The sequence below is a fragment of the Diospyros lotus genome, chromosome 1 (assembly GCF_014633365.1).
Source record: "Diospyros lotus cultivar Yz01 chromosome 1, ASM1463336v1, whole genome shotgun sequence".
Lineage (NCBI taxonomy): Eukaryota > Viridiplantae > Streptophyta > Magnoliopsida > Ericales > Ebenaceae > Diospyros > Diospyros lotus.
In genome coordinates this window covers 8452232-8476844 of record NC_068338.1, presented here as the reverse complement: position 1 = coordinate 8476844, position 24613 = coordinate 8452232, and the positions used below count along the sequence as shown (strand labels likewise).

Genomic DNA, 24613 nt, shown 5'->3' with positions numbered 1-24613 from the left:
CCAAAGTGTTATTTAAAAGAAGTTTGGGGTTTTAGCTTGGATTTCAAAAGTTGAATTCATTCTAGCTTTGGATTTCAAAAGCCATTCAATTATAGGTTTGAGTCTTTGGAGTCCATGGCTAAGATTGTGACAAGTGGCATAATGTGATTGGTTCAAGAAATCTATAAAAAGGCATCATGGGTTCTTCTCAAATCATTCCAATCAAGTTTGAGAAGTGAAGCACTCTAAGAGGAGGAGCTTTCTCTAGAGAGAGAGAAGGGAGTTCGGCAAGAAGGCGGGAAGGCGAAGAAGCGGCAGAGAACCAGCCTCGTCGAAGTTGCCGATTTTTGTCAGAATTCGTCAAAATCAGTCAGAAAAAAAGCGAGGTAAGTCCATTTTTTTGATAATCCTGTAGAGGGGGAAGAGAGGGTCATGTAGGTTCAAACGGTGGTCGAATCGAAGTTAAAACGAGAAAGTTATGGCCAAAATACGAAAACGAGGCGTTGTTGTCCGAAATTTGGTGCCTGCGCGTGAGTTACACGCGCTGAAAAATGGCTGCGTGTGAGGGGCCTATTTTCCTTCAAATTTTCCAGTTATGCCCCTACTTTAATACCCTTCAACCCTATATAAAAATATTCGAGGTTAGGTTTACCGAAACGCATATTTTCTGCAGAAACCTAGGCTGTTTGCTGTGAAATTATACCGTCGAAGAGATAAACCAACAAGGTGAGACTCCTATACTCCAAATCCTATTTTTTATTCTCTTATGAGAGACTTCTATTGTATGAGACGTATTTTGTGAAGTTCTTGTACGTAGACTCTTGTTATTCTCTTACGTGAAATCATGTTGCATATATGAAATGTATTTTTCTGAAAATTATATGCTATTGGCTTTTTAACTGTTGCATTTATAAAATTCGTGTGGCCATACTGTTGTACCTATTTGTTGTTAGCCGAGGGCAAAAGTCAGATATCCCCCAAGAGGCGCTATGCGTGTGCCATCGAGAAAGCTCTCGTGGGGAAGACCGTGAGCCTAAGGAACAACAGATGTGGTGCTTGAATGAGTGCTATGAAGTCAGACCGAAGTGACATGGTTAGGGACCTCCCGAGAGGCGCTATGCGTGCGCCATTGAGAAAGCTCTCGTTGGAGGAGGCTGACGTGTTCATGAGGCACTTCAGAGTAGTTCTCGTTGTCTTCTCATACATTTTATACTTGATCATGCATCGATATAAACTATTTTTGGAGTTTCTCACTAGAAGATTCATCTTCTAATTGGACTATGTCCCTGGAATATTCAAACGTTCTAGGTTCGATGAGCGGCTCTAAGGGAAAGGAGGTAGCTGAAGAATTAGCTTAAATTACTGTCTATAGCATGATTAGCATATTTTTGTGCGAACCTGTGTAATTTTGGATATGTTTAATATGTTCAGTTATCACTTGATGATGTCCATGTAATATATTTTGTAGACATCTTGAATAATTTTATGATAAATAAAGTATTATGGTTGTGAACCATATCAGGTTCGATCTAGCTTCTGCATTCAAGATTTTGACGCCTATCTTAGCTATTTGATTATCGGGTTTGTTAAGCTGAGAAGGTGAAAATTAGGGATTTTTGAGATATTGTGTGATGTATGACAGCTATTGTGATATGAAAAAAATTTATATTCCTGAAATCCTAAGTTATAACACGCTCGAGAAAATGACGATGGAATTTATTCCATAAGGGTTGTGTCATAATTAGTCAAGATTGATTTTGGATTTGGTCATATGACGAGATTAAGAGATTCGACCTACTGACCATGATCTCATATCTTGTTGGGATATAGGATGATAGAAGGACCGTATTGCTTGGTAACGTAGTAAAAGGTTCACAATACCCACTTCACAATAAATTGGGTAATCATGACATATTGCTAGATGTCACTCATGATTTACGAGAATTAATCGTTGATTATTCTCGTTACCAATTTATTTGTGAACCCAGAAAGTCCCACCCAAAAGAAATCACTTTCAAAGAGAAAATAGATAAATTAGTAATTTTATAATTACTAATAATAGTGCATTATTTATTAGATAAATAAGAATAATTAAATAATTATATTCAATTTGATCATTAATTGGGTTGGGCCTTTTGCTAGCACATTAGGTTTGGCCCAATGGCACTATTGGATTTAATTTAACACTATTGGATTGGGCTTGGCCCAATTACATTAAATGGAATGGGCTTGAGAAGCCCAACCCATTTAATGTATATATATAAAAGCTCTCAATCTCTTCATTCATTACACTTGAGTCTTCTTGATTCACTTGAATGTTGAGAGAGTTTTAGAGAAGTGTTCTTGAATCCAAAAGGTAAGTTGGAAATTTTTGTGAAAAATTTCTTTCACTTATAGTTAATGATGATGTATAACCTTATTTACGATTAATGAGCATGTAAGAATTAATTTATGATTAATGTTGAGATGTTAGGTTCAACTCTAGCTTCCGCATTTAATGTTTATGATGATTCTCTTTTGAGATAAATGTATGGAGATCTTGGGATAGATATGAGGAGTGATATGATTTAGCAATAGTTTTTAAGAAAAAAAATTTATTATCCTAGAATTGTCCTATGTAATAGCGCGCTGGGAAAACTGGGTATTACAGTTGGTATCAGAGCAAACTATAAAAACTTAGGAAAGATCATCAGGAATCCATGAACCCGATGTTAGAAAAACTTAGATTTAGAAATCCCTATTTAGAGATTCGGGGATGGATGATCGAAGTCTTAAAAGTTACTGGATTTAAGTGTAGTATAGTGAAAGTGCATGTCTAGAAAAGTTATGGCTAAGGAAAGACTTGGTATTTAAGTGTGTCCGTTTGTGACCCACCTCTCTTTCCTGGGAACTTACCTAATATACTATTCACTAACAGACACTATTCCAGTATACGATTACTATTCTCAGTAAATAGTGGAAGCCTAATGGAAGCTGATACAAGAGAAATGATCTAGCTATTGAAGTTAGGGTCTGATGATGTGATTCGGGTGTAAGGTTGACTCGGTAACCATGATTATGGACCCGAGAGATTCAGAGGCTGTTGATTTGACGTCATTAGTCAAAATCATTACAATGAAAGATAGGATAACTGTGGTTATCGAGGATAGTCGAATCATGGATAATTAGTCTGATGTGAGAGGGCCTAGCTGATGAGTTGTGGATCGAAGGATAAGGATTTTTGAAGATCATTTAGTGTCTCAAAAATAAGATATGTAGATTAGGGATCCAACGGATTGGGTCAAATGAGAGGCCGAAGATGGCTAAGTGATGGCGCGTGAGTTGCGTCAATTGATGAGGTGACAGTGGTACAACAGATGTGACTCGCAGAGATGGGACTAGGAACCCTTGCAACATGACAACACTACTAGTTTGGTGTTCGCAGTGAACAAATCTGGATCTAGGAACCCACTGTAAAGGGATGATTGATGGCTTGTGGTAAGGTACGGGAGACTCGTCGACCAAAACATCATAACAGATGACATGGGAGACGATCAGATGCTGAAGATTTGGAACAACACAATAGGGTTTATACCTTGTAAGGGGTCCAAGTTCCAATGAACTAGAGTGCGAGGTGTGCCACTAGCTGGTGATATGACTATGGATTGTTGTTCCAATAGCTGTGAGAAATCTTTAGGATAATCCTTTATGAAAATAAGGAGCCTGTTAATATGTGGTATAGGCACTTCCAGATGGTGAAATATCGTAAGAAAATTAAGGTAATGAGAGAAATGTTAGTATGTGTTCTCGGAAGATGTATTGAAATTGTTTCTTGACAAATAAAATTGTTATTAATAACTTGAGATTATCTAATAATCAGCTATGTGTGGCTTGACTGAGGATGTAAATTATCAGGTTTTGAAAGATATGATAATTAAGAGTCGATATTTTTATCTCGATTTGATGAATTATTAAACAGTTGCAAGAGACTGAGATATTTATGATTGATATGCGAGCAAGGGTAAAGATAAGGGAATGAGACATTAAAGTACCCAAAAATATAATATTCATTCCATATGTTCAATACAGTTACAAGAGATCAAGCTATACAAAAAAAAAAAAAAAAATAGTTAAACCCTAGAATGCTACCAATGCTCAATGTCGATGATGACTGCCGAAAATTTTGGGTCCAAGCTCATCAACGTCGTCATGAAGAGGCCACTAGATACTGCTAGATTCGCCGAGGTGAAATAGAGAAGTAGTCTCTGAAAATCTAGGAAGTAAGGCATTTTAGGGCATAATGAGATAATCAGGCCATTGGATACCGTTAGTTTCGCCGGGGTGAAATAGAGAAGTAGTCTCTGGAAAACTAGGGAATGAGGCATGTTCAGGCATAATGGGATATTTAGGCCACTGGCTACCGCTAGTCTTACCAGGGTGAAATAGAGAAGTAGCCTCTGGGAAACTAGGAAGTGAGACATTCTCTGGGATAATGGGATAACCAGAGCTCCCGAATGGATTTGGATCATCCACGGGTAGTGATCCATGCGAGATGGGTCCAAAAATGTTGGCAAAGCTCGGATCAAGTTCTGGAATAGGGTTTGGATGAGATTGTGGGTGAAACCAATTTGAAACCGGTTGATGATATGCAGAATGGTTTGCAAATAGTAAATTTTGCAATAAAGCTACATAGGCTTGCAAGTCGACAACCTATTGTTGGAGATCGACAACCTGTTGTTCGAGGGGAAAAATATGGGATACACAGTCGTAAACAGGATCTTGAAGTCGAGCTAGAGCTTCCATAGTGAGTGTAACGACTATCCCAAACCAGTCATTTACTAGAAGTTGGGACAGGATTTTGGAGGCATTACTGGCACCAAAGACCTGATGGATGGTAGTAAAATGAAAAGATGATTCCTCATGGAAGAAGTAAGGGGCAAAAACACACAATAGGGCATCTCCTCCTCCGAACTGTACAGGCACAACATGGAAACCCGGGTCCTGACATGGATTTGGGCATTGGCTAGATCTAACTAGATTTGGGGATAAATCTAATGGGTCAGATCTAGATGGATGTGATAGATCTAACTGGATCGGGTCGAATTAAATCTAATTTAACATCTACATTGTAAGATTTCAAAACCAAGGCTAGGAGGGAAAAATGGTAGACCTGAAAAAGAATAGCAACGGACATTGGCCAATCAAGTGATGGCGGCCGGTGACAAGGGAGATCCGATGCGCGGCGATGACGACAGGAGGATCGAGGGTCTGATCGGTGGTCAAAGAGGGTTGCGAGCAGTGGCGGAGGCAGGAAGAGGTGGCTTCGGCCAGTTGCAGCGGCGGGGACGCTATGCATGTAAGAGGTCGTGGCTAAGGCTGCAGATGTGTCAGTCGATGGCGGCGATTGCAGGGCCAGTGGTGTCGTCTTTAGGTAGTCGCAGCGGCGGCGGAGGCCAGGGGTGGCTAGGGCTGTGCGTAGGTAGTGGCTGGTTCGCAGAGAAGAAGAATAGAGGAAGAAGAAGAAAGAAGAAGAAGAAGAAAAGAAAAAAAGAAAAAAAAAAAAGGGCAATAGAGAAGTGATATTGATGATTTGGTGTAAGTAAATTAGTTGATGTTATGAGAGTTGCAGGCCCATCATGATGATGTGTGCACCGACTGAGATGGTAGTTCGAGTTGGGACTCGTGGCTCAAGGACCGGGATATGTGGATTATAGGCTTTGAAAGAGAAATTCAAAGGGCATGCATGGTTGACAAGTGTACTTGTATAGAGATTGGTGAGCATGGGCAACCTAAGGGTTCTAATTTTGAGATGTGCGATAGCATCCTCAAATTTTGATAGGATATGCGTGCAAGAAAAAAAAAATCTTGTGATTAAGAGATGATTATAAGAAGATATAGTTTTCATTAGGATATGTGGTCTCCTGTAAAGAGCTACAACATGATTATTTGAAATAAGGTATTGATGCATTGATGTTGCCCCTCTTAAGAGCTACAATGATGATGAGGTGATTCCTGGGTTCATGCATTGATGTTGCCCCTCTTAAGCTGGGACGGTCTTATGCCAATGTGTCAATGTGGTTATGTTGTCTCTAGAGAGATTTCTCTTTTTCCGTGATAGGGGTTAAGCGCTGTGTGGGATTCTCTTGAATTGGGGCTTGTTGGGATGTGTTGGTTTGTTTTATGTGTGGCATACATTCATGAAAATATTTTTGAACTCTTACTTAAATGATTCGACATCTAATTTGGATTATGTCCCTAAAATATTCAAACGTTCCAGGTAAAAACAACAGCTTCCAGGTAAAAGCAGCAGCGCCAAGGGGAAAGAGGTTATCAAGATGTAGCTGTTACTTACATAGGTGGTCTTTAGCATGTTTCTGTTGTTATGGTTAAGAGATGTACCTATGTATTACGTTTTGATGATGTCATGTTAAGCGATACGATTTCAATATTATGAATAAAGGAATTATGGTTATGTATCATTTGAGGTTCCGATCTAACTTCCGCATTTGAAATGATTTACTTGTCTTAGTTTATTAACTATTAAGTTTGATATATTGAGAAGGTGTAACGAGATTGTCGGAGAACGATTTATGTGGTGAGTTTATGTTGAAAAAAATATATCTCTGAAATCTTACGTTATCTAATGCCTTGGAAAAAGTTGGGTGTTACAATATGAAACTCATTTTTTTTTTCTCATTTTTGTTATTGTGAACGTATGGAAGTTCTTAAGATGATTGTAATTAGTACATAATCGATGTCAATTATCATATTTTGCATATATCTTATTTTTTCTAAATTAATTGAGAACCAATTTTTTTTTATTAGTATCTCTCTTGCCAAATTTAATAGGTACAAAATAAATTTTTATATAATAGTAAAAATAGTCACTAGAATTATAATAATAGCAATAATGACAAATAAATATAAATATAACGACATAAACATTTATCGTTGATATTATGTTTAGTGATCGGTAAATATATATAGTTATAATAACAATTCGTAATTTAGATTATGTTTAGTGACTGATATATGTTGCAATAATGACAGGAATATCCATCGTTAATATTATGTTTAGTGATCGGTAAATATTATAATAACGACGAAAATATCCATCGTTAATATTATTTTCAACGACCATATATATTGTTATAGCGACAAAAATATTCGTTGTTATTATCATTTTTAATGACAAGACTTTTGCCCCTCACTACTTATATTAACGAGAGTACTTTTCTTCCATTGTTAATATTATTAATGACAAAAGTTTTAATGACTAGTTTTCCCCTCTTTAAAACCCTTCCTCTTTTTTTTTGTAATGACTGACAGTCACTATTAACTTGCGACAAAATAGAAAGGAACAATGGTCGAAACATGCAAACAAAACACAACACACGCATAGAGTAAAAATACTGAGTTGAGGTTCTGATACCACTTGAAAGGGACGAGCTCAAAATGCTAACTCTTGGTGGACCAATGCAAGGAATATTGGGTTTTAAAACATTTTAAAAATCGAAAACAAGCGCAATGGAAACATTTACAAAAACCTTTGCAAGACTCGATATTAAGTCATCCATATGCATCCATAAATGAAAACCAACCATAGGGGGTTTAGTGATATACCTCCAAGGATGATTCCCGTAATAGGTTGTCCAAAGCGCCAAAGCTCCTTACTACTCCTTTGTTGTCCAAAATTGCTCTTGCTTACCTGCGAAGCTCGAGTCACCAGCCCACCTCCTTAGCCATGAAGGGCCTAGTCAGTTCACACCTAAACAGCCTTAGAACCCTTCAACGGAGTCGTCCTAGGACCCTCTTGATGAAGGTGAACCAGAACTGTTTTGAGTTCCTTTAGGGTGCACAACCACTATCCCACCGCGAGACTAACAAGGAAGAAGAAGAAAAATGAGAAGTTGTCCCAAAGCTTGGAGTAAAAACAAGTTGGTCAGCAATAGAGGAAGAAGAAGTAGCAAAAAGGAAGAAGAAGATGCAACAAGTGCACACACAGGACTCTCCCGATTTTTCCTCTTCTAATTTTCTTCCAATCTCTACTTCTCTCAAATTAGCTTAAATCTTAAGCTTCCTCCTCATCTCTCTTCATTTAATACACGCATTAGAGCATTAATTGCTCTGATGTGATGAAATAGTAGATGACTGGAATGATAGAAGTAGTCTGATGTGATGAAATAGTAGATGACTGGAATGATAGAAGTAGTCGACCGTATGCTTCGACCAGTTGATCGAACCACAATGACTGGTCAACCGTGGCATACACCGGTCAACCAGTTCTACTAGCTGTCACCACTTCTTTTACATACAACACTTTAGCCCTACTATTACCAATAATAGTCTTTTTATTAACTCTTAATGAAACTAAAGACCCCATTAACTCTTAATGGTGTGTCACGCTAACAGTTAGCAATCTCCCATACATGTTGGTTAATCTAGTTAACTCTTAACCACACCTTGTATCATTAACCCCTTAATAAGGAGGAACACACTAACAACAATGGTTTACTAATCCAATACATTACTTAGTTTGTGTGTGACTTTCTAGGTTAATAGCCATGTAGCAATCAAGACATGTAACTCCTTGACACTAGTTGAACAGTTCGACCTACTAAGAGGATCTTTCCAAATCTCCAGAGCATCCTGAAAAATCTTAAGTATCTTCTAGCTAGAACTCAAGATGATCTTAACGGCAATGAAGTTTGACTTCAGATGAACCTCTCGAGGCTATTCAATTACCGTGTACTATAGTTCTTTCACTGACTAAGATCCGACCGAGTAAGAGTCATAGATTGATTAAACTCACAAGACTCGAAAACTATGTCAGATCCAGTACGGTGTGATCAAGGTAGCATTTGAAACTTTTCTGACATTAGAAACTCTTTTCCAATCACGTTCACCCTATAAGGGTATTTTCAATCTCAACCAACTTAGACCACATAAGATGTTCATCCTCATCTCATAGAAGAGAATGGATCCCATCAGTGAATACCTAACTCCATACACCATTGCATAAAGACCAAACAGAGAGCATTTCCCACCTCTTACACCAGATGATTTCACTTAATGGAAAATGCATAGTACTAGTGTACAAGACAACTCTGTTGCTTCTAGTTAAAGGACCAAATATACAATCGAGAACCAACAACAAATTATTAATTCTCACAGCCATATGATCTATCGCAAATGTCACATTCAGTAAATGTTCAAGGAACACCTACCCACATATATACTATCTGCATCTCATGCTAACCAATGATAGTAGACTATGTGTTAGTTATGATAAATTGGAAAATTAAATTTTTTTTTTTCAAAAATCTTAAACTAAAGATATTTGTCACATATTCTTAACACTTAAAAATAAGATTTTTATTAGAAAATCTAAAGACTCAATTAAGAAATATGAGGAGAATGAATGAAAATATGACCTTATATATATATGTATATAAACAAAATTATATCATTTAGACCACTTATACATATCTCATGCAATGTAAATCTAACATTTGAACACTAACACTAACATCCCTAACTATAGAGGTACTAATTCTCCATCCACCACTCCATTTAGTTTGCGAATAGTTATTGTTTTACTTTTTACACGTTTCCCAAATTCCTTTAAAAATCTAATACATCTTCATTATTGATGTAATGTATATCAACTAGATTAAATGACTAGTATTATCACTCGAATACAATAATAAACTTATTTATTATTCTACATTGTTATCAAATCGTTTAAATTCTACAAGAAAGAAAAGAAATTAGAAAACGGATGTTAATTCTTGTACAAATACTTCGAAATTTACGTTAGGCACTCAAATTCACTAAAAACTTGAAGATAATATTAAAATCAATAATAAAAATATATATATTTTAAACTAAATACTCATCTATTTATATAAGAACATAAGAATTTGTGTTAAGTATCCTTATTATTATTTTAAAATCAACTAAAATTAGAATTTTTATAAATCATATCTATCTTTTTACGAAATTCTCTAAGATATTTCCGAACATTGAAGTTATTATATTTGTACTTCATCTGAAATCCTCTTTATTGGGCAACCTCTTGGAAGACCCGATCTCCGAAGCTTGATTACAATTTTTGGGAGGCTTGCATAATAATAATAATAATAATAATAATAATAATAATAATATCATCATCATCAGCTTTACCTGATTGATGATTGATGGAGGACCTCAAAATCCCTCCAATTCTCTCAGAACTTCAACTGCAAGTTACTTTAATGCAAGAGCAAGACAAAAATAAATTATAATAATAACAAACAAATAATACAAGATTACTAATTATTACACTAAACATTAAAATGGCTAAAGACATAACAAGAAGCGCTGCTTTTGACACCCTCTTATATATCATTACATTTCATTTTCTCATTTGTGTGAACATGGGAGACGGCGGCCTTCCACTCCCCCCCGCGCTGCTACCAAATGCAGAGAAGCCGCCACCACCACTTCCTTGTTGGCTGCTAAACGCTCCAAAACCACCGCCGCCGCCACCACCCCCTTCACAATTTTGGAAACCCAAAAAACAAAAAAACACCACTATTTAGTGTGCTTATATCTCTGTAACACTAAAAGCCAATACCATTCTTGTTAGTACAGTTCAATGATGTTTCAGGGAAAAAAAATTAGAAATGATGTTTTACGAAAAAGGTGCTACCTGAACCAGGGAATCCGACACCAGAAGCAGCAGCAGCAGAAAATCCAACCCCCGACGATGCGGCAGCAGAAAACCCACCACCAGCTGAAGCAAGACTAGCAAAACCACCAACAGCAAATCCACCAGTTGAATGGGAGCTGACTGAGCCGCCACTGAGACCAGTGGCAGAAGGGGCAGTGGTACCAGGTTGAACAAAACCAAACTGCCTCGACTGTCCAAAAGCACCAAGAGCTGAACCTAAAGCTTGCTGTCCTGCTCCGATCTGAGCAGGCTGGCCGAAAACACTTCCCGCAGGAACTTGAGAAGTGGTGCCCGTGCTAAAGCCTCCAGAATACACACCAAAACTTGTTACCTGAGAAGGCTGCGGAGACTGGAAGTGGAACGATGCTGGTCGAAATAGCTCTCCTGTTGGGACTGTCATAGTAAATGGGGAGCTAGCTGGAGTTGGTGCTGCATTGCCAAATGTCATGCCAAAGGAATTTGGCTTGGCAGCAGTTGGATTTGGGGCTGATCCAATCCCAAAATCACCTAGGCTTTCCAAAGTAAGTTCAATTGTCTGACTTGTCTCAGGAGCTTCCTCTTCCATCTCATCCTCCTGGGTGACCACAACATCTGCTTCACTTTTTCCACCACTGACGCTCTCAGAAGTTGACAGAACTGCAGATAAAACATCTGTGGCAAATGGCTGTTCTGCTTTGGACATCACTTCTACATTTGATGCAGGACTTGCCATGCCACTGAAACTGAGCTTGGTCCCAGATTGCAAACTGGCTGATGGTTCACTTGTAGGCATGGTTGGCATGGAAGACTCTAGTTTCACAGTATTTGTGGTCTCAGGCTTTGAAGATGAAACTTCAACAGTAGGATTCTCATCTGTTTTAGGATCATGCTTAGCTGTAGAAGCTTCTGGCTCGCTCTTCGGAGACTCAGTATTTAAATTCATGGAAGGAATTGAGATAGGTGAAGAAACTGGTTTTCCAGGAACCTCAAAGGAGGAACCAGACAAAAGAAATGCCTGACTACTGTTGGTACCGGCTTTAGAATCTGTAAACAATCTGCCCATTGAGATTGCTGGTGATGAGGTAGGTGGTGGTGGATTATGTAAAGAAGATGGGGCTATCAATGATGATGGAAGTGAAGCTAGACTTGAAGTTGATAGGATGGGTGTAGAAAAAGATGATGCTGTTCTATCTGGCTGCCTTTTGCTTGCTGCAGTATCAGACTGGAACATTCCTGCATTCATGTCGTTGATTATAAGTAGTAATATAAAAGATAAAACAGCTAATAGCTCATGCTTTTAGATGATTTAGTTCTCAATGATTTAACATAGAATTAAAGTAGGCAAAAGTATTGAGTTCATGCTTCACTGCTAAACTGTTATTGAAATAGTTGCATGTGTGGCCCACTTATCAATGAAAGACATAGCCACACGCAAGGAAGCATGTTAGAAGTATAAATAATAATGTACAAGAAACTTCCTGCTAATAGCTTAAGCTTTCAGATGAGTTAGTGATCAATAATATATTGAGTTTGACCAAATGCTGATGAAGGAAAAAATGGTGATTCACGACTTTTACCAGATTCAGAAAACGAGCTTCCAGTGGTGCTAGGTTCCTGTTTCACGCAGCCAATGATAGACTTGACAAAATTAATATCTTCATCATTTAAATTTGACATTTCATTGGGCTTCTCGGACAAAGGAAATGTCTGCCAGGGTAAGCTTTTGGGCATTGATGGTTTTTGATGTAGCTCAATATTGGCCTGCTGCGCAACCTTGGACTCATTAACCAAAACAGAGTCAGACTCCTCAACAGTAGCTACACCTGTGCTTGATCTACCAGCAGTCAGATTAAAAATTCCTCTTGTATTATCTGGACTGATGATGGTTGAGGATATGAAAGAAGACTGTGACGATGTCACAGCAAAACTGTTCACCAGTGGCATTTTCATTGCAGGAGACTTGAATGCCAGCAATGATTCAGAAGGGCTATCAAACTGCTGTAATGAAGTTGGCGTCAGTTCAGAGTTCTGTTTTGTTCGTCTGTCCTGGATGCCTACAACAAAATCAATGAACAATTAACCACAGTTCTTCAGCTGTTTATGCTTGCAAATCTATGCATTTGGCATATCACTTCATCCACTCAATTGCTGGCTCACCTTTCTTCTCATATGGAGACAGGATGGTTGAAGTGGTGGTACAATACTCTGAGTAAGGAACTATAGATCCCTCCAACATTTGGGGCTTGACTTGTTTCTTATCCATCAATAATGAAGATCGGTCTATGCTTGCCTTCTCGCAGTCTTCATGCTTAAGTATTCTCTTCACAGTTGTTCTTGGAGGTTCAAAGCTAGCCCAACTCTGCATCAGGTTTAGCAGAATCAATACACATTTCATATCCCAAAAACAAAAACAAAAACAAAGATCTGACATATACAAAAGTGAGAAGTTATTTTCCTAAAGAGACAGATCTTACACCATCCAGGGCACTGAAGCAGTCAGCCTGGGCACAAAATTTAACTACAGTTTATGCACAAGTGAAACTTGCAAAACCAAGACAACTATGTGAACTACGAAACACCAGCAGAGAATACTGATACAAAATGGACACAAGCACAGCCATAAGATTAGGTATGTAAATGAGTCCCACTTAACCCCATTTAAAATTAAAACAAATACAAGACATTGATAGCTTAGACATAAGGCTTCTTTGAAACTTTATTAAAACACGTGTAAATGGGTTAAATGAGGGCGCATTTACATGCCTACATGGGATACTGCAATTTGAGAAGAATGATATCAATATGGAAAAAGGGGTTGTTCAATTGTGGAGAACAGCCCCAGTTTTTCTTTTTGGAAAATTACTCCACAAAAAATGGAAGAAAACTTGTTCAAATACAAAAATGAATTTTCCAAATTTTCCTTACTAATTTGGAGAATTGGAAAATGCATTCTCCACAAAATTTTCCCCAAATCATCTCCATCTCCATCCCAACACAAGTTACACAAAAGAAAAACCTCTCTCTTTCTACCATGTGCACACACACTTCCGAATTTTATAGATTCAAAATTAGTTTTATGTACTGCTAACATTTGAATGCGTTTTCCAAATTTTCTATTGAAAATTAAATTCAGATATTTTATAGAAAATTGGACATAGAGAACTAGAAAACATTTTCCACAGCTAAACAGCCTTAATATATTTTAATTTTTTTATTCACAATGCTTATGAACGACTTGATACAAAAGATGGAGAAAGGGATATATATAAATTAGCTAAAGCAAAAGAAAGAAAAACAAGGAATTTAAATCAAGTGAAATGCATAAAAGATGAAAATCAAAATGTATTAGTGAATGAGGGAGCGATTAAGGAGAGAAGGAAGGAGTATTTCACAAAATTATTCAATGATGATGGCGACACAAGAGTTAGGTTGGGACATCTTAGTAACTCCGAAGGGAACGTGAGCTATACATTTTATCGACGCATAAGTCCAAATGAAATAAGACAAGCATTAAAAAAGATGAAAAATCATAAGGCGGTGAGACCGGATAATATACCAATAGAAGCATGGAAATGCATGGGAGGAGAGGGCATCTCTTGGCTAACGAAATTATTTAACGCGATTCTTAAATAAAAAAACATGCCAGATGAGTGGAGGAAGAGTACTTTGGTTCCTATATATAAGAACAAAGGAGATGTTCAAAACTATGAAAATTACAGAAGAATTAAGTTAATGAGCCATACCATAAAACTCTGGGAGAGAGTAATAGAGCAAAGGCTCAGAAAAAAAACAGAGGTCTCGAAAAATCAGTTTGGTTTCATGCCTGGTAGGTCAACAATGGAAGCTATATACTTATTGAGACGCCTAATGGAAAGGTACCGGGAGCATCAGAAGGACCTACATATGGTGTTTATAGATTTAGAAAATGCCTATGATAGGGTCCCTAGAAAAGTATTATGGAAAGTTTTAGAGAAAAAAAGAGTCCGAATAGCCTATATACAAGCCCTTAAGGACATGTATCATGGTGCAGAGACAAGGGTTAGAACATGCGGGGGGGATACTGAACCGTTTAAAATTACAATAGGATTGCATCAAGGTTCTGCACTAAGTCCATACTTATTTGCTTTAGTAATGGATGAACTCACTAAAGATATTCAGACAGAGGTGCCATGGTGTATGCTATTTGCAGATGACATAGTGTTGGTGGATAAAACAAAAGAAGGAGTGAACACTAAGCTTGAGTTATAGATAAACAATTTAGAATCTAAGGGATTTAAATTAAGCAGAAAGAAAACAGAATATATGGAATGTAAATTTAGTAAGAATGCAAGAGTGGAGGATGTTATAATAAAATTGGAAGACCAAATCTTACAAAGAAAAGATCATTTTCGATATTTGGGATTAGTGATTCAAAAAGATGGAGAAATTCATAAGGATGTCACACATAGAATTAAGGCAGGTTGGCTAAAATGGAGAAATGCATCGGGGGTGTTATGTGATGGTAAAATCTCATTAAAACTGAAAGAAAAATTCTATAGGACAACTATAAGACCAGTTTTATTGTACAACTCAGAATGTTGGGCAGTCAAATACCAACATGAGTAAAAGACTAGCGTAGCGGAGATGAGAATGTTAAGATAAATGTACAGCCATATAAGAAAAGATAAAATTAGAAATGAAATTATTAGTAATAAGGTATGAGTAGTGCCAATAGAGGAGAAGATGAGAGAGACTAGACTAAGTGGTTTGGTCATGTGAATAGGAGACCAAAAGACGCTCCTGTGAGGAGAGTTGATGAAATGAAACAATTAGTCAAAAAAAGAGGTAGAGGCAGACCTAAGAAGAGACATTAAAGTTTGATATGAAGTGTATGGACCTCAATGAAGATATGACAAAAGACAGAAATACATGGAAGTCTAGAATTCATGTAGCAGACCCCACATAGTGGGATAAAGGCTGGATATGTTATTGTTATTGTTGTATTCACAATGCTTATGAACACAAATAGAGTTTTATTAGATTGTTGACAGTTCAGGTAAACCTCTCAAGATCAAACATCATGAATTTCAGACAAATGAGTACAGGATATGGCTATTCGATTGAGATGGTTGGTGGTCCAAAATTTATGTAGCTGATCCCGCTTAGTAGGATTAAGGCTTGTGATTGTTGTAATATTTATGAACATAATAACTGAAAAAGCACTAAAATTATTGTTGAAGATATAATTCAATATATACTAACCATACAAAAATATTGAAAAAAATATCAGCACTCTAATGCACTGCTGAATCCAAATGATGACAACATACACCATTCAACGTCAGAAGAAAATAAAACTATCTTTACTCCTTATCTAATAACTTAACACAGATGCAGATTTTTCTTTGATCAAAGTTACAAAATTTCAATTAAAAATTCTGTAATTGAAATCAAAATTTCAAGGTGTGCATGGTCAATTTACCCTAGATATATATGTATTTTTGTATTCATGTATAAATAAATACATGTACACATATTCAAATATCTGTATGCATGTACATATACATTTGTTGTAAAATAAAAAGGAAAGTAAAAATGGATCTGGATCTAATCCAGATCCATGAGATCCAGACTTATTAAGATCAAGATCTATGATATCCATTATAAATGGATCTGGGCCTAATATATTTGGTCTAAATCTGGTCCATTGACAGGCCTATACACAACATACATGCATACATACATACATCTATAAATATAAGTACATATAAATATTCAATGCAACATGTATATACATAATTGCATGTATGTATGTATGTATGTGAATGTATATGTCTATACATATGTGTATACGTACTATACATATGTACATGTTTATATATATGTACATATTAACATACGCATATGTATACATACATACATGCATTATCATATGTATATATATTATATTATTATAAATATGCATGTATGCTTATATATACGTACATATTTTTATGTACGTGCATAAATATTCTAGATATACATATAAACTTTCGTATTTATATACATGTATGTATGCTTACATATAAATATATTTATATATGTACCTACAAATTTTAACAAATTATGTACATATATTGATATTATGTACATATATTTGTATTTGCTATTAATGAAAGCAAAACATTTTAGAATTAATGTGTAATTGGAATTAAAATTTATAAAATTGAAATTTTAATATGTAGTGCATATTTAAGTAATGGATTTAGACCCTGATGGATCTTGATGTAAATGGACTATATCTAATGGATCTGGACCAAATTTGGTCCATTTACAAGCCTAGAGACAAGTTGAGAAGCGAGGTGGCTTCAACGTACAGAGAAACAAGCACCCACTTGTCACGACCCTTGGGTATTATAGGCGCAAAGTTGTAATTAAGTTACAATTACAGTTAGGGGGTATTATTGTAATAGGGTATAATAGTTTGTTAGGGATATTTGGCTGTTTGTTAGGAGCACATGGGTGCTGTTAGAAATTAGTTAGTAAGCTAGCTATGCCTATAAAAAGGCCAATTGTAAGAGGAGAGGGATATGTCTTGAATTGATAAACAAGAATTGATTTCTCTCTAGAATTCTCTTTCATTCTCCCTCTCATTTCTCCCTACTTCCTCCCTAATTCTGTTCAATCTCCCCCTTCAATTCTTCTTTGTCCTTCCCCGAATTCCTTTCAATTCCTTCTAAGACCCTAGCTAAACCCTAGGGTCATGACACCACTCCTTTACTTCTAGTAAATGAATAAATACAATGGGAAACAATAAGAATAATTGAATGCCAAGGTCCAACAAAATGTTACCTGGTCCAGTGATTCACGTCTTCTCCTCACTGTATCAGATCCAAAATCCCTCAGAGCAGTTGATTGGTTTCTCCTGGAAAGACTTTTTTCATCAGGAGATCTGAAAGAGGCACCGCTATAAGGGATCCCAATGGATTCAAACAACTCTCTTTTCACGTTACGTTTCTTGACTGGTGATTCTATACTCAACACCGCCATCTGTTTTGAGAGGCATTCAGAAAGTTGTTCTGCAGTGGCTAACTGTGTACTCATTGTATTTAGTAAACTATGTAAGGACTGGATATGTCTGCAAGAACTAGATTGGATTAGTAGAAATCAAGACTAGGCTCTCATTGCAATCTCAAACCTGGTCTAATAATACATCCTGCCTATAAACCACATGCATGGAGCTGCATCACATACATCACAACAAAAAGCTCACCATTTCTCAGTTTGAACAGCAAGAGGATGACCATTTCCCATGTCAAAATTCAAATTAAAGACTGCTCTACAAATTATTTCACTTAAAAGTTCCCATACCTTGAAGGCCCATATCTGCTGGTAAAAGTTTTTTGACTCATTTGAACTCCACCATTTTCACCAAATTTATTAAGCTCTAGAGTGTTCATATGCCTTTCCAACTCAATCAATTGATTGGACAATTCCTGGAAAAGGGGAAGTGAAACCAAAAATTTGAAGAACTGATATAACTCAAGAAAATCCACTGTATGTAATATTTATGTAACAGTCAACCTGATTTGTTTTTAACATGCGCTGCCTCTTTAACTCTAGTTCAGAGCTTAAACTCTGCCGGTTCCACAGATCCCAATATTGGGCATCACTAGCTTGCTTGACAATACCTTCCATATAAAATTTCTTCGCCATAACTGAAGAATAATCAATGATCAGATGATGAACTAGAAAAAGATATTAATCAACTCATAGAATTGCAAAAAGTGGCCTGAAGTGGCAGCTGAAGTTATGCCCACTGAAACTGAACTGTGATAAATGTGAACGTCAAAAGGTATCAGCAAGTCAACTTGCAATCTGTTAGGGGCTCCTTTTAGTGTGCGTGCGTGCTTGCTTTTTTTTTTTTTTTTGCCCCAGAGTTTTCGGGGCGTGGGGGGGGGGGGGGGGGGGGGGGGGTTGAAGAAGGTGTTGCAACAGTTAGCAAAGCCTACATCCAAATTACAATAATTCTAGTATTATAAATGTTGAAATGGAAAGGAGACCAATCCCTTGATTAGTGGGGATTGGCTCCAATCTCTTGATTGATGGCCCAAATCCCTTGATTGATTGATTCTATTTGCTGTTGTAAATGTACAAGTCACTCAAATGCATTTCAAAATTTCACATTCTTTTTATCAAATGAAAGTTCTAAATATTCTGGAAAAAGAATTGGTCAAGATCTAGTCATAAGTTTGCAAAGAAAGTTTTTGGTACTTTATTTATTAAATTTTGCAGCAAGAATTTTGTACATCAAATTTTGTTATATGCTAGTGAAGAAATGGCAAAATGATTGAAGGCAGGTTCTACAAGAATTAAGTAGCTTCAGTTCTTCTCAACCTCTGATTTCTTGATTTTCTTTTGTTCAGTTTCTTCTATGCTAACCCATTTCAACATTCTTTAGAAAACCCGAACATTTAATGTCCGAGTTTTACAACTGTTTCAGAATTCAAATTAACAAGAAGATAGCAGACAATATAAACATTTCTTCCTGTTATGTCCAAAGTTAACCCTGCCTCTCTCAATAAATGAGTTTTTGCCATTGTCATGTACCTAGGGTTTAGCCAAGGGTTTGGATTGGAAATTGGAAGAATCCGAGGGGTTTAGGATCAAGAGCAGAATGATTAGAGAGGGAATTGGACAGAAATGGGGGGAGATAATGGATAGAAATGAGGGAGAGTTGCAGATCTGAACAGAGAAAGGGAGAGATTAGAGAGAGTAGAGGGAAATGGGAGGGAGATTGAGAGAGAATTCAAGAGAGGGAAAATGAGAGAATTCATTCATCAATTCAAACATGCTTACCCTCCTATAGCAGTGGCTTATTTATAGCCTCAGCCCCTGCACCCATGTGCAATACAACTGTTTGGCCTCAGCCCATGCACTCATGTGCAGTACAACTATAATCCTAGCAAATTGCAAAATATCTCCTAACAGCTATTATAACTTTATTACAATATTGCCCCTCTATTGTTCCTAGGGTCATGACAGCCATTCTCTAGGAATTGAGTTTATTCTTTTTTAACCCTTTGATTACATTCATACTATTCAGTCATCTGAAACTTTGGGCGTACCTTGCACAGTATCATCAAAAAGAAGTTGAATCTGCCTCAGACGGTCATCCATTATGCTCTGCATTGTCCAAAGGTATTAATGATCAAACAATGGTAGTAAAATGGCATATTTAGAGAAGGAATATGTTGCTAGAAAATCAGTTAAAATTGGTTAGCTTCAAAAAGGGGATACAGATGTCAAGAATAGACCTTATGATAACAGATTCATCATCATTTGTTGGGGGGTACCCAACAAACTTGGCTGTTTTTTGAGAATCATTAGTACATTTTGAAGTAACCTCTTCTAGGTCTGGGAACATCATTGATCCACAAACTTTTGTATTAAGTGAGCCAACAGTGATGTGACTTCATGAGGGAATTTTTTTTAATAATATTAAAAACACAGCTTTCAAACTATTTACAAAAAATGCTACAAATTCTTCCAGTTAGTGTCCACAGTGGAAGAATGCCAGTGTGGGGATTGTGAGCAACTTGCTCCTCGGTGGAGCGAGTAGCCACTCCAGTTTTCTGGAAGGTGATGATGAGGTAACATCCTGGGAACATTGTAAGAATTTTGAGCTTGGAAAGAGAGCATGAAGAGAAAGGTGGCTATGGTGAGGAGGAGAGGGTTTTAAAAGAGGTAAAGATATCAGGCAGGTTCATTTTCTCTTCTTCAAAGTATGTTGCCATTAGAATGAACAGATGAATCCCTGAAAGATGGAATGGAGAATATAAATGAACAGAGGAGGGGGGGGGGGGGGGGGGGGGGGCAGGTATTCTGTATGCAGGAAAATATTACCCGCAAGAGAAGACAAAGAGGGTTTTAACTAACTGCAGTTGTGGTGATTAGGATGACAGAATATTTATAACATAATGGAAAAATTAAAGAGATTGGAAGATAGTGTCAAGGTCCTAGGGTATAGTGGTCATTAAAGCTTCCTGCAATTACTGTATCTTTTCAGTTTACAGTTACAACTGAAAACAACTTGTAACTTTCAGTTACAATTGTAACTGAAAGCTAGAAGGCCTATAAACAGGCCACTAATTGAAGAATGGGGATTATGATGTGAAATAACATAATTCATTCTCTCTCTCTCTCTCTCTCTCTCTCTCTCTTGATTTCTTCCTAAAAACCTAAGAAAACCTAGATCAGGTCCAGGAACCTGACAGATAGAAAGTTAACTACCCACTTGGACAAGAACACAAAATGAAAAGGTCTGTGTGCATGCCTGCGCGCTATGTTTGTGTGTGTGTGTGTGTGAGGGAGAGAGAGAGAGAGAGAGAGAGAGAGAGAGGATTCATTGTTGCCCACCACTGTATCTCAAGCAATGTGGAGGCAGTAATACACATGCCACATGTCTGGCTGCTACAGTATTGAATGGGTAGAAGCGAGATACATCTAACCACACGCAAAACTTAAAAACCAAGAGAAGATACTTGCTGCTGGCAGGAGCAAGTTCCATTAGATTAGGTGTCCATCCAGGCATTAATCCACTGTGCATGCTGGTTTGGAGAAAAAAAAAAAGAAGAAATATTTTTACAAATAGTTTGAAAGCAGTAGTTTTTTTAAATAAATTTTTAATTTGTAGTATTTACAAAAAAAGAAAAAAATCCTTCATGAAGATGTTGAGCAGTTAAGTGGCATTAGTAGAATTCACTGAAATAAGTCCACCGACACAAAAAACTAAAATGCTAGAGGATGTAGGGGAGAAGGAGGGGGTAGAATTACAAATGTTATCCCCACACCAATGTACAAGAGTATGGCTGTGACTCTGTCCACATGTCTTATCCATTTAATGTTCTTCAAATGATTTCCAAGATCATCTTTAGCAGAAGTAGACTGTGTGACAAACAGGGATCCAACAGCTTGAAAGCATGTGAGAATCTCAGTCAACTCGTGGAGATGAGCCTACACGATTGTTAAGCCATATACTTTTAACAATTTCCATCAAGCTCCATTCCCAAAGAAAGGTTATCAAAACAAGTTGTGATGAGAATCATGAAGAGCTGACTAACAATGACGCAATCGAATCAGCCAACCCCATCAACCATGTCAGAATTGGATGAATAATATGTTTTCCAAACGAAAACGAGCCACAGAGAAGAACTCATGGGTTAAAGCCCTTGAGCCCATTGGTTTTGTGGCCAAATTCCGTCGTTTAGCATGTCAAATTAGCACTTTAATTATTCTGGCAAAAATTTGTTATTTTCCTAGATTTTCGGATTTTTGTTTCCTTCTTAGTTTAGAAGTCCAATTGTATGATTTTTAATTCCTTTTTAAGAAAGATTCTTATTTAGCTTTGTTCAGTTTTATTATTCCAATGTATAGTTGGATTAGGCTAACTAAAACCCATTAGGTTTAGGTTTAGGATTTTTATTAGGTTCCAAGTAGAATTAAGATTTAATTATTTTCGCCTAATTAAAGGCTTTTTCATTGTAAATATTAAAACAGAGATTATGAATTGAATTTAAGAGATTTATCTTTTTTATCTTGTTCTTCAATAAACGAAACTTCAAACTTATCAAAGGATTGATATTTTGATAGGTAGCCCATAACATTAAGGGCAGAATAGGGATATTGAAATGGGAGAATTGTTGCATGTGCAGATAACAAATTCTGTTAAGGGGTAAAATGGGAAGAGCAAAGAGAAGGGGGCATGTGAGCAACAGATTCTTATAAATAGTGAAGCAAATGGAGTAGAAGGGGAGGAATTTTCTGGTGAATATAGAGGGAGAGCGTGGATCTCTCGAATGTTCACTTTCTTTTCATTTTGTTAATTTTCAGCCTTGTAGTTCTTTCAATTATTAGTATCCTATCATATTTCTGTGTGGTGTTCAAGACTTGAACTTATCAAAGATCTGAGCAGTCGTCGTGGCATTCAACAACACAATTCTTAGTTCTTGTTTTCACATATCAACAGGTCTAGATTTTAACATAGTCTAGGTTCTTGGTTCGTGAATCAGCAGGTTCGGAATTCTTTGCCTTATATCCGATTTTGGCTTTTATGGAATTCGTTTCAATCTTTTGTGGAGTCCTTTGGCTTCGTTCCATCACGAGTTCACATCAAGTTGTGTATGTACACACACACAGACAAAGAGTAGTAGTATTAAAAAGGAAAGATCAGAAATTGACAAAACAAACAAAATAATATGTTTAACCATTAAGATAAGAAATCACGATTGAAAAACGACCTTCCATAGTTTGCATCTATCAGAAAGAGTCTCTATGCCTTCCTCTAGAGATAGAACAGACATTTCCTGGAGAACAGTGCAGGCATCCCTAAAACCACCACCTCTTTCAATACAATCCAGAAGGGTTTCAAGTTCTTTGATCATTTCTTCAACCTGAAAAAGTAGTTGACACTAAGACATACAGAAAACAGAAAATATCCTAAAATAAATGCAAAAATATAGCAAATTTACTTTGACCATTTGAGAAACAACAAAATATGTTCACTTTGATAAATTTTAATATCATAAAAGGAGAGAAACACAAGAAAAGGATAAATCTTGTGAAAGAGAAACCAAAAACAAAAAGGAAATCAGAAACAAAAACAAAAAGAAGGCATACACATCTACATGAAAACACAACTCAAAAAGAAAGAAAACAAAAGAATAGAGATCGATAAAAAAGAGCCCCTTTATCAGCCACAAATAGGGAAATGAAGTATTTTTTTTTTTTTTTCCTTTGAAGACAATAATGTTTTATCCCCTCAAAAGCTCTACCATTCCTCCCAAGACATCACAGAAAGAAACATGAATAGTCATGCTACTACTTCTCTCATACCCAGGCCACTTGTGTCCCATAGCATCCTCATCTCCAATAAGGCCAACATCATGGCACACCGAAAAGAACTCCAAATCTCACAAGCCAAAAGATAATGTAAAGGCAAGTAAACCACTATCTCCCAACCATAGTTATACATGGGGAACTTGCTAAAGCAACCCCTAATTATTATTCAAAACCTTGTTGAAGTCTTGCTCTAATACCACATGTAACAGACCTATCTCTTATAGGCAACCAATTGCTAGCTTGGGAAGGTGAAAAGGAACTCCTCTTGTCGGTTGCTCCATTCTCCCTTCAGCTTTACATATCTGCCCTTTTTCTCAACAACCCTATCTCTTTTCCCGCAACAAATTAATTCCTTCTCGGCAAATTTGTAGCCATTTCAGCCTTTTGTCAAACATACCTTTTTCTAACAAATCAACTAATCTGGAGCTAGCTCAAGGTCGTTTATTTCATGCTAAAACTGAAGAAATCACTCAACTTCCTGAAAAGTTGAATCTCATCTTTTTCCAGCCTTTTTCCCCTTCTCTTTTTGAGCTCAACACAGCCTTAACTTGGCCTGATCAATGCATCCATTTTTTCAGCCAATAATTCCTTAAAAATACCCACTCAAGCTGCTTAAGCTGGTCTTTCCTCAGCTTTTAGAGATTTTCTCCCTCTTTTCAGCATTCACCCATCCTTTATCAGGCTTTGTCTACTACTTCCCCACAAATCAGCTCCCAACAGCTTTATAAGCTTTCTCTTTCCTGGAATCAATAAACTCGTCCAGAAAAAGCAGCTCAATCCAGCCTTGCAGGATTTATTCTCAGCAAATCAACCAACAAATCAGATCTTCAGCCTTAACAGCCTTTGCAAGTCAGCAACTCTCTTTTCCTTGGACTTTCACAATAGTTGTCAAATGTGCAAGGTGCAAATAGTGCTTGGAGCCAAGGCACAAGCATACAACTGATAGACATGAAGCACACATTTAATCATAATGCATGTAACAAATGCTAGATGAGTGGAGGAAGAGTACTTTGGTTCCTATATATAAGAACAAAGGAGATGTTCAAAACTGTGAAAATTATAGAAGAACTAAGTTAATGAACCATACCATGAATCTGGGAGAGA

The 24613-nt window shown here is 36.8% G+C and overlaps 1 protein-coding gene across 2 annotated transcripts in view; it reads right to left on the bottom strand.

Annotated features, from left to right (window-relative positions):
* Positions 1-10206: 10206 nt before the first annotated feature.
* LOC127794182 (nuclear pore complex protein NUP214) overlaps positions 10207-24613 on the bottom strand; it is a 130986-nt gene continuing 116579 nt past the window's right edge. Inside the window, exons 11-19 of one of the 2 annotated variants that reach the window (XM_052325151.1) lie at positions 22909-23061; positions 19738-19795; positions 18194-18327; positions 17981-18105; positions 17462-17747; positions 12809-13010; positions 12229-12705; positions 10652-11884; positions 10207-10494 (exon numbers count right to left, since the gene is read on the bottom strand). In XM_052325151.1, the coding sequence (XP_052181111.1) occupies positions 10355-10494; positions 10652-11884; positions 12229-12705; positions 12809-13010; positions 17462-17747; positions 17981-18105; positions 18194-18327; positions 19738-19795; positions 22909-23061 (2808 nt within the window). In that variant the 3' untranslated portion in view covers positions 10207-10354. The remainder of the gene's footprint in view (positions 10495-10651; positions 11885-12228; positions 12706-12808; positions 13011-17461; positions 17748-17980; positions 18106-18193; positions 18328-19737; positions 19796-22908; positions 23062-24613) is intronic. The other variant, XM_052325218.1, reaches the window with a different exon arrangement.